This window comes from Plasmodium relictum (assembly GCF_900005765.1).
Source record: "Plasmodium relictum strain SGS1 genome assembly, chromosome: 12".
NCBI classification, from domain to species: domain Eukaryota; phylum Apicomplexa; class Aconoidasida; order Haemosporida; family Plasmodiidae; genus Plasmodium; species Plasmodium relictum.
Window position 1 is genome coordinate 880,183 of NC_041690.1, and position 12,150 is coordinate 892,332.

Consider the following 12,150-nt stretch of genomic DNA (forward strand, 5'->3'; position numbering starts at 1 on the left):
TATAATCCTAAAATTAATAATCCTGAGGATCAAATAACATAAAACGTTTTTTCTTTTAATTTTTTATATTTTTTCTTTTAAAAAAAAATCATATATATATATAATTTTTTTCAGTAAACTTTTTAGTACTATTTCTGAATTTAAAAAAAACAAAATATTAAAAAAATAAAATATCTTAATTTATAGAAATATCATAAAAGAATAATATAATTAATAAAAGTATAATATTCTAAAAGAATTAGCAGGCTCTAATATTTAATAATAATTATTAAAAAAAAAAGAAAAAGGCAATTGATTAAAATAAATTTATTAAAAAATTTTAAATATTTAAAAGTATACATATATATATTTATATAGAGAATGACATAAAAAGTGTTTTTAAAAAAAAAGCAAAAAAACAAAAAATTCTTTTATTAAAATAGAAAAACTTTAAAAATATTTTTTGTCTATTTCCAAAAATATAAAAAATTAAAAAAAAGTTATATACTTTTTCTTATACAAGTTAATTTTTTTTTTAAAAAAATTAAATTATTCAAACAATGGCATGACATATAATGATCATACATATTGTTACTTTTATCATTAATTTTTTTTTTATAGATTATTTCTAATACTTCAACTGAAAAAGGAATTATATTTTTCTTTTTATAATGTAAAATTGAATAGTAACAGTATTCACAAAATTGTTTATTAAATTGTTCGTTTATTAAAATGAAATTGTGTTTTTTACTTTCTTCGTAGTCTATATTAGAACTTTTTACTTTTCCATTATCCATTTTCCTATAGGAGAAATGAGAATCATTCATATTTAAAACATAATTAAAAATATGATGTAAATATGGAAAAACATTTAATAAAATATTTAACAATACATAATTTTTGCAATATAAGATTAAAGCTAAAGCATGTATTGGTAATTTTAACAAAATGAAAATTCTTAACAAAAACCATATTATATCATTTCTATATAATGAGCATAATTCATTAACTGAGTGTGTTTTATTTCTTTGGGATTTATTACTATCTTTAATTTTTTTTTTTAGATCTATTATAGAATTGCAAACATAATCATATATTCTTTTTTTAATTTGATACTTTAAATATTTTTTTGGAACTGTATTACTATTTTTATTACAAATATTAAAAAAATAAAACAAATATTTTATTGTATTATATACAGGTATATATTTATACACAGAAGGTGCGAAATATGTTTCTAAGAATACATAACTTGTATGCTTATTATAAATATTAAATGAAAGAATATTTTCCCTGTATTTTTTCTTTTTATTTTCTAATTTTGTTTTATTTATATAGTTTTTTTTTTGTTTGTTATAATTTATTATATTGTCCTTTCTTTTATTAGTTTTTTTACAACATTTAATATCAAAATGATTTTTAAAAGATTTATATATATCAATAAGGAAAATATTTGTTTGTTCATTTTCGAAAAAGGTTTTATTAATCATTTCATTTTCTTTCTCCACTTTATCAAATATATGTTTTAATTTTTTCATATACTTTATGTATTCTATATAATTATCATCAATAAGAGTATTTTTAATAGAATCATCTTTATTCTTAAATAACAAATAATTTGTTGTTTCACTAATACTACCTTTACTGCTATAATTACTATTAATATAAGATTTTCCCTTAGAAAATATCTTTTTGATATCATAATTTCTACTGTAGTCATTACCATAATCACTGTCATATTTACTAATCTTATTACAATTATCATCAATTACATTATTAAAATAAATATTATTTCTTGTATTTTCAAGTTGGTCATATGTTTTATCATTGAATTTAATCACATTATTCATTTCATAAGGTTCTTTTAAATTACTTTTATTATTCATGGAATTATTGTTACCTGAATAATGGTTACATTTTTTATTTACATTAATGTGTTTTTCTTGAGTTAATTTTTCTTTATGATTAAAATTTAAAAAATAGAAATCTGAAAAATTAATAGAATACTGAGCTATATCAATAGGGCATATTCCCCAAAATATATTTTGAAATAAATTTGATTTAAAAAAATACGAATAAGAAAAAAAAGATAATATATCAATTTTAAGATAAGTTATAAAATAATATAATTCAAACCAAAGCATATTATATATATAGTGACACACAATATTTTGAATTAAAATAATAAATTTAATATAAATATTTTTTATTTCTTCATAATTAAAATTTTTTTCATCATCTAATTTCCCATCACCATTTTTATTTTTTGAAGAGTAATAATCAAATACATTGTTATTACATGTGTGCAAATTAAAAAATGTATCAATATTTTTATTAGAAATATTTATTATATCATAGTTATAAAAAAATTCATATATAATTTTATTCATCTTAAACTTTTTATAACGGAAGCTTCTAATGTTTAAGCTGAATCGATTCTTCTTTTCTAACTTATCTAATTCTCTACTATAAATATCATTATTGGCTGAATTACGGGTTTCTTCGGATTGATCATGACTTATTGAATGATTTCTAGTTCTTGTATTTGTTTTATGATTAATTGTTAATATATGACTTTTTAAAGAATTTTCAAAAAAAAATTGCAAATCATTTATATCAATAACTTCCCTTGATTCAATATTATTTAAATTGTATGCACATTGAAGAAGAGGTAAGAAATTATTTGAATTTTTACATGTTCTTTTTAAAGATTTTACATATGGTGGTTTTAATCCAAAATAATTCCAGTGAAAAAGACGATTGTTTTTCTTGTTTTTAAATAAAACATAAAATAAAATAGAAAGATAGTGAATTAAACTTTTAGAATATTTTATATTATATCTTAAGCTCATAGAAAGAAAGTATATACAATAAAATTTGCGAACATCATATATACCTATATAGTTTTGTACATTAATAATGTATAAAGAAGATATATTAAATCTCTCATTTTTTAAACATAGCTGCATAAAATCATGGGGATTAAATCTACCAATAGAATAAATTAATATAGCGCTAATATATGGATCCATCTTTCTTATTGTATTGATCACTACCTCTGATACATGAAATTTACAATATTTTTTTAGAATTTTTAATAGAGTATATAAATGGAATACATATTTTTTTTTTAAGATGCATATAATATATAATACAATATAATAAATATTATAATTTATTTTATATGCATAATCACTTTTTATTTCAAATGCACTTTTTTCTTCTTTATTTGTTGTAGCATTATCATCTTTTAACCTTAATAAATAGAAAATCATATGATATATATGTTCATTCTTTACATTTTTTTCTAAAATATTTATTTTGGGTTCGTCGTTAGAAAATGGATTTGAATTGCTTTCACTTGAATAGACAAATATTTCTTCCTTTAATTTTTTATTTATTTCTTCATTTTCTGAAAATAAAACTGTTTTGTTATTAAATCTATTTAATAAACTATAAAAAATGGAATTTTCTAATATTTCAATATTTTTTTTTTTATAATTTTTTTTCAGAAAAAAATTATATAAAACGATTATAGATATATTCAAAATACTTTCCATTCTATCTTTTGTTATAAATTTATCATAATAATGAGTATTACATAAGTTATTTAAATAATTATATATAAGTTTATATGTTATGATATATAAATCATTTAATTTAATGAGGGATTTATATAAAATTATATCTAATATATTTACTACAAATAAATTTTGTCTAATATATTTTAATATTATATTGACGATTAAATAACGCATTTCTTTTTTTTTCGAACGAGAATCAAAGGTATATTCATATTTATTTCCTCTATAAGCGTAAACATCACTATATAATTTTAAGAATTTAAATAAAATTATATCTATATAACTATTAAACTGAAAAATAATTTTATCATATACAGATGTACATGAATGATTTGTTTTATTCAAATTTACTTCTGATATGTCCTTAGAATATACATATTTTCTTATATTCTCTCTTTTTTTTTGAGATATTTCTTTTATATTTTCTTTCGGTATTTGATTGCAAATAATATTTAAAAATAATCCCATGTTATGAATAATATGATGTAAATAAAAATTATGTTCATTTGAAAATTTTTTTAATTTCATATATCTGTAAATAAATAAATCACAATTTTTATAATTACTTTTTTGAAAAAATATCTTATTTTTTAATTCCTTCATTAGAGAAAAATTGTTTGAACACTTACTAATACTTATAACATTAATATAATTATTACGACTAACATATAGGTAGCAAGTATCTTCTTTATTTTCTAATTCTTCTATAATATCATATAAACTATATTTAAATATTTTATTTATTTTATTTAGAAATTTTTTATGGTTACGTAGAAAATTATGAAGTAAAAAGGAAAAAAAATTCTCTAAAAAAGTACCTTGATGCTCATATATTTTATTTTTATCATCAATTTCTACACTTTCCTTTTTTTTTTTATTTTCTTCTTCATAGTCGTTACAAAAAAAAAATATTTCAAAAATTCTATTTAAATTATTTATATAAGTCAATGCTTCCTTTTTAGAGCGTATCCAATAGTCACATTCTTTGTTATTATTTTTCTTCAACTTAATTAAATTTTGGTAATTTAATGAATGTTTATTTAATTTATCTTTAAAAACATTTTCAAATTTTTTATACTTACTATTTTTTATATTATTATTAAATGGGTTTAAACAAAATAGATCAAAAGAAAATAATGATTCTGTTGAACTAATACTTGATTTATAATTAAAGCTTGATTCTATATTATCATTGTGATGGAAATTTTTTGTTGTACCTTTTAAACTTATTTTATTATTTTCAATAGGAAGTAATTCATTAACTGTTACATCGGAGTTACTCTTTTCTATAGATACTTCAATTTTTTCTTCTACATTTGTTTCATCGCTATCTTTTATATTCATTTTTTTTTCTTTTTTTAAATTTAATTTATTTTCTCTCAACTTACATATATTGTCTAATAATTCATGGTTAATTTGTTTATTTCTTTCATTTGAAGAAAAAGGAAAAAGAAGATTACGAAGGTTTGATTTTTTATTTGTTTTATTAATTTTATATATTATGTAGGTAGCATAATAATAAAACATATATATATAATATATAGGATTTGGCCATATATATTTTATAGGAGATGGTAGAGAATAATAAAAAATATTTTCATTATCTTTAACAACTTCTAAATAGTCTAACTTATTTTCAAAAATATGCGTAAATTGAAAATCATAACAATTATTATGATCCATATATATATGAAGAAAATATATAGAATTATCATAATTTATGAATACATAATTATATATATCAAATATGGAATAAAAACAAGATGGTTCTAAAAAATTGTTGTCTTTATTTAATGGCAATATAAAAATATTTTCTGTTTTAAAGCATTGTGATTTTTTTACGTGATTTTTTATTTCAGTTATTTTAAAACACAATAAATTATAAAATGCATCTAGAACTATTAAAAATCTTTCATTTAAATCATCATTTTTTTTTTTTTCTTCTAAGGATTTATCGTAATAAACATGGGTTAATATTGGTCTATATAATAATCTTATAGAGCAAACATAATTGGTAAATTTTAATGAATTATTCAAATTGTAAAAGTATATAACATAATAAAAATTATTTTTGTTTAGGATTTCTTCATAGTTCTTAGTCATTTCATTTATGCTCTTCTCATTTTTTTTTTTAATATTTTTCATATCACTTGAATAATTATAAGAATTATTTATTCTTTTAATAAATTCATTCTTTTTATATCTGCAAGTACTTTCATTATTTGAAGATGTGCTATTTTCACTTAAATCATACACATTATAATTATCATTTATATTACTATTCAAACAAGTGTCATCTAAATTTTCATTTTTTTTAATATCCAATTTATTATTTAAATCTGTACTTTTAATAATTTTTTTGTTCAAGATATTTAAATAATATAAAGAATTTGAACATTTAATTTTTTCATTGCCTATAATTTCATCAAAAGACTTTTCATCCTCATAATTTATTGATACTTTATCCTTCTTATGCTCCAAAAATGTTTTTAAAAATACATTACGATCCTTTTTTAAAAAAAAGTTATCATAAAATAAAGAAAAAGGTTTTGTATACAAATTACATTTATTAATATTAAAATATTCTTCAAAAAATTTAAAATACGTATCACTTTCATTATGATTAAAATTAAATAAATAATTTAGTATTCTTAATTCTTCTAAATCACATTCTTCCTCTTCAGATTGAACCTCTACATTATTTTCATCATTTTCATCTTCAACTTCACCTTCAACTTCAACTTCAACTTCATCTTCATATTCACAATATTCTTCATTTTTATTTTCAATATTTTCTTCGTATTCTATGTTTACATCTGTGTGATAATTTATATTATACACTTTAAAATTTACGTTTTCTTTTTTCCTTATTTTTCTATTATCAGAACCGTTATTTTTAAAAATATAATAATCATTTTTTTTTTTGAAATGTTTAAAATTGTATTCGTCGTATTTATTATGCAAGCAGGTAACAAAGAAAATGTCTTCAAATAGCCATCCTGATGGATAATTATGAAAAAAATATTTTAAATAATCGTCCAAAAAATAAGAAAATATTTTTTTTTGTATATTATATATGCATATACTCTTAAAAATAATTAAAATATGTGTGTTATTAAAATTTAAATAAGACTTCTTAATAAATTTAAATGGAGTTATTATTTCTTTTATATTTACATTATTTTTTTCATAGTCATTTATATTATAATTATTTATATTAGTATCAAACATAACTATGTTATTTAAACCAATATATATTTTCTTACAATTTTGATTTGTGTAATAATTGCTATTATAATGAAAAGTTTTATTGTTGCTATATATATCATTTAAATAAAGAATTTTTTTTACATTAATATAATAATAATTTTCATCCATATTTTTTATGTAAAATAATTTAAAATCATTAAAAACAAATGATATGTTCATAACACTATTTGTTATTCGAATGATTTTTGAATTATTTAGTAAAAAGTTATCAAGACGATTTTTTTTTTTTTTATCATTGATAATATTTTCCGTATATAAATTATTACTTGAATGACTTCTTGAATTTGTTATAAAATTATTATTTTTGTCTTGTATGAAATCTGGATTATAAGTGCTAAAATGCATAGAATATTCCATTTGAAACTTTTTTAGTTCATTATTATTTTCATTTTTTTCCTTATGTTTACAGAAATCATTCTTCATAGAATAATATAGTGTTCCATTTGTATTAAAAATGTAATAATTATTTTCGTTAAAAGATAAAAGAAAAAAATTATACTGTTTATTCCAAATTAAAAAATTATAATAGTAAATATTATCATTACTACTATTAAATATGTTTATGCTAAATAAACATCTTTTAAATGTATGCTTGCATATGTATGGATATGTGCTATAAGCTTTTATAGTTAAATCATTATTTATTATTAAAATGATTTTTCTAAAAATATTTAGGCTTACATCTATTATAGAAGAACCTACATATAGACCAATCACATCCTTTTTCTGGGTTCTTACTTTTGTAACTTTCTTTTTTTTATCTTCCTCAAATTTTAACTCATTTTCCTGTCTTACTTTTTCATTATATTTTCTGTAGTTTTTCTTATGAACATTTTTACCAGAATAATAACAACATCTTTTTTTTGAAAAATTAAAAAAATTATGAAAAAAGGAAAAAATATATAGATCATTGCTACTGCTTAATAATAATAAATAATCATTATGCACATTAAACTCCACTTTTATAATTCCCTTTATAGCAATACTATTTTTGTATTTTTTTTTTTTTTCATCATCAGGATTTTTATTTTTAATAAAAGAATATAAATTGTTTTCTTTATTAATACTATACAAGTAAAACGGATAAAAATCTTTTTTTTTCTTTTTCTTTTTGCATTTTCGTGCTATATTATATTTTATTTTACTACAGTACTTAATCACATTTCGATATGTGAAATTACTGTTTATAAATTTTCTAACTTTACCTTTTTTTAATGAATAATAGATATGACAATTTTTTACTCCAAATTTTTTATTTGAATTTCTAATTTGCGTGGAAATAAAATTAATTTCTTTATTTGCTTTATTTTTGTTGCTGTATTTATTTTTTCTTTTTCTCTTTCTTTTATATTTTATATTTTTTAAACAGACTATTTTTGTATTAATAACAACTTTATTAACATTTTTCTCATTTTTTGAAAGAGGGCTGTTAGATAAAATATTTTGAACATTATCTGAAATAAATATTTCATCTGTTTCATGAGAAAAAAATAAAATATTGTTTTTTGTAACCATCAAACAATTTGATGTAATAGGTAAATACAACATTGTTATAAGTTTAATACTTAAATTTTTATGTACTTTTTTTTTCCTATAAATGTTTTTTATATAGGTAATATACTCATAATATTCATTTTCGTTTTCGCTTAAATCACCATCAGAATGTTCATTAATATTAAAAGAATGAGCATTCTTATCATAATCTAGTATTACAACATCATTTTTATTAACTATATAATAAGTGTACACATATTTTAAATTTTTGCTTATGATATATATAGTATTATCTATTGATGATAAGAATACTTTATTATGGCATCCATAATTATTTATATGATCATATTTTAAAGCATATATATTAATAAAAGAAAAATCATAATTATCAAAAATGTAGAAACAAAATTTTGTTATTACATATATAAATGAGTTACATGTGCTTGTGTTTGTGTAAATTATTTCATCTCCTATATCTATATCGATTATATTTTTTCTACTTTTTAAATTAGCATCATTTTGGTTGTTATTTACATATTTTAATTTATCCTCATTTCTAAAATTTTCATCATTTGAATTATTATTTTTTCTATTTTCATAACTGTGTAAATTAAATTTTTTATATATTTTTAATTCATCTTCTTTATCCAAACATAGCATTTTTTTTTCTTTTTATCTATTATACTTAACCAAATGTATCATTTATAATAAAATGGACAAATCTTATATATGTGAATTAATATATATATTATGATATTTTCTATACTATTCTTTAACATTAAAAATTTTCTAGAAGTTTAAAGTAACAATTATTCATTCAAGAATTATATAAAAATAATGACATTTAATTATTTTTTTTTCCCTTTTTTAATTTTATATTAAAAAAAAAAAAAAAAAATGTCAAATTTGTAGTTTTCTATATTTTTTCATACTAAAAATATTTTTACAAAAAAAAAAAAAATTTCAATAAATATAAAAAAATTTAAGTTTAAAATTGTTCGGATATTTAAAGGGAATATAGAAAGTATTATATATTTTTTTTTTTTTTTTTTTGTTTCCTTGGAATTATTGTTATTAATATAATTGTTTCAATATTTTTTCTTATATATTCTATTATTGATAATATATATATGTATTAATAAAATACAAAGAGAATAGATAAAAATGTGTATTATAGTTTTACAAAATTTTACAAAATAATTTTTATTTGTTAAAAGCAGATTTTATAAGTGTATTTATTTAATAAGCTTTTATTTATAGAATTTATGTAATCTATTAATTTTAAAAAGAAATAATAATAATAAAAAATAAATAAATTCAATTTAATATAATATTCTTTTAAAATAATTTTTTTTTGCACTTAAAAATTAAATTTCATTAATCAAAAAGCAGTAGTTGTAAATCATGATTTAGTGACACTTAAAATTATTTATTGTCACTACAAAAAAAAAAAAAAAAAAAAAATTTCTGTAGAAGATGCATTAGATACACTATTATATTGAATGCTTTAGTATTTTTTTTTTTTTTTTTTTCTTTAAGCACTAGTAATACTTTTATATTTTAATTTTTTTTTATAATTAAGGTAATATTTTAGTGTTTATTATTATATTTATATATTTTTTTAAATATAATTTTAATAAATTTTTTAATTATCATATACATACTATACTGTTTTGTACTTTATCCTTTTTTTTTGTATTATTGATCATTTTTACAATTTTTTTAAATATATATATATATATATATATATATATATATATAATTTATTTTTCCGTTTATATATTTATATTTTGAAAAAGATAAAATGTCATCGAATAAGAGAAAAAGTAAAAAAGTTAATTTATTGAAAGATCAAATGTTTTTAACAAAGAAATATGTTGATATGAATGACCCTATATATGATAGTGAAATAGAAGATGAAAATTGTTTTTATACTGTTTTGAATGCTGAAGAAATCGAGTATTCACAGAAAATATCTGAGATGAAAAATAAAATGTTTGAAGATGTGAGCATTTTAAGTTTTGAAGAATTTGAAAAAAAATGTGACTTATTAATTGATAACTTTTTTTTAACTAGCAACATTCAGGAGTTTACTGAAGATATAAAAGAACTAAATGTAAAGAAATATAATGATTATTTAGTGTTACAACTAATAAAAAAATCATTTGATCGTGATGATGAATGTCAAATAAATGTTTCCTGTTTACTAAATATTTTAAATATCACTAAATTAATAACACCTGAGCAAGTATATAGAGCTTTTGAAAAAATTTTGCTTAGCTTAGAAGATATAAAATTAGATTGCCCATTGTGCTATGAAGTTTTTTTAAAATATTTGAGATTTTGTATATTAGATAATGTAATAGATAAAAATTATATTTTTAAATTACCCACCTTTTTTTTTGATAATTTAGGCATATTAGATTTAAACGAGGAAGAATTAAGATTAAATGATATAAATGAAAATGGACAAGAAAATGAACAAGAAAATGATCCAGAAAATGGACAAGAAAATGTGCAGCTAAATGAACAAAATCATGAGGAAAAAAATGATAAAAACTATAAAAATGAAAAAAATAATTTTGAATGTTCTAATGAAAAAAGAAAAATGAAAGATGAAATATGGAAAGATACATTGTTATGGGTATTAGAATTAGATATTAAAAATGTAGAAAAAGAAAAGAAAGAATATAAAAAAAAAGCAAGAGATTTTTTAGTTGATTTTTTTAATGATGGAGATACAAATGAAGTAATTGAATTTTTAAATAATACAAATAGTTTATTTCATCATGAATTTGTTAGAATAAGCATAATAGAAACATTTAGTAAAAACAATATATGTAGAAAATTTATATCTTACTTGTTAGATAATTTATGTGAGAAATATATTTTAAAAAGTGATATCATAATAGCTTTTATAAGAATTATTGGTGACATTGATGATTATGAAATTGATTTTCCTCAAGCAAAGGAAATGATTTGCAAATTTTTACTTCGATGTATTTATGATGATGTATTATATCCAGCTTTCTTAAGTGATATTTACAAATTGCACATAGGTGGTGTTACGGGAATGATGATTTGTAACAAAACACAACAAAGAATTAACGATAAAAAAAAATTAAATTTAAATAATATAAATTACATATGGGATGAAGATGATACTTATGAAAAAATGAAATTAAAAATAAAAATAAACAATACTCTCTTGGAATATTTTTATTCATATATAGATGAAGAAGAATGCTATTTATATTTTGATGAGTTTTTACCATTATATCATGATTTATGCAATTATGTTGTTAAAAAAATATTTATACATAATGTAGATATAAACAATGACTTAACTTTGTCATTTAATCTTATTGAATGCTTATTAAAGAAAAATTTTATTAATGAAAAGAATATAGAAGAAGGGATTTTAGAAATTGTAAATGTTTTAAAAGATATAGTTTTAGATATACCAAAGTATCCTTGTGAATTAAGAAAAATTATTACTTATCTTTTGCAAAAAGAATATATATCTCAAGAAATATTTAATCAAGCTTCTAATGCAATAAATGAATTTAATATTTAGTTTATAATTCCTAAAGTAAAATATGCTAGGCATTTTTTCTATATCATATATATATATGTAAAAAAAAAAAAAAAATTAATTACATAAAAAGGAGTAATAAAGCTTAAAAACAAAGAATATAATTAATAAATCCATATAAAAAAAAAAAAAAAAAATTGTTTATATATCATAACATTTAAAATATTTATATACAAGAATGTATATTTTTTTATTTTGAAACGAGTTTTTGTTACTTTAATTTTTCTT

General features: G+C 18.1%; 2 protein-coding genes across 2 annotated transcripts; one reads left to right on the plus strand and one right to left on the minus strand.

The window, feature by feature from the left end:
* Positions 1 to 479: 479 nt before the first annotated feature.
* PRELSG_1223500 (conserved Plasmodium protein, unknown function) lies at positions 480 to 8,987 on the minus strand (the record flags this gene model as incomplete). Its single annotated transcript, XM_028678020.1, has 1 exon — positions 480 to 8,987. The coding sequence occupies one exon, from the start codon at positions 8,985 to 8,987 to the stop codon at positions 480 to 482; it is 8,508 nt and encodes a 2,835-aa protein (XP_028534351.1).
* Positions 8,988 to 10,131: 1,144 nt separating this feature from the next.
* Positions 10,132 to 11,904, plus strand: PRELSG_1223600 (conserved Plasmodium protein, unknown function; the record flags this gene model as incomplete). Its single annotated transcript, XM_028678021.1, has 1 exon — positions 10,132 to 11,904. The coding sequence occupies one exon, from the start codon at positions 10,132 to 10,134 to the stop codon at positions 11,902 to 11,904; it is 1,773 nt and encodes a 590-aa protein (XP_028534352.1).
* Between the last annotated feature and the right edge of the window lie 246 nt (positions 11,905 to 12,150).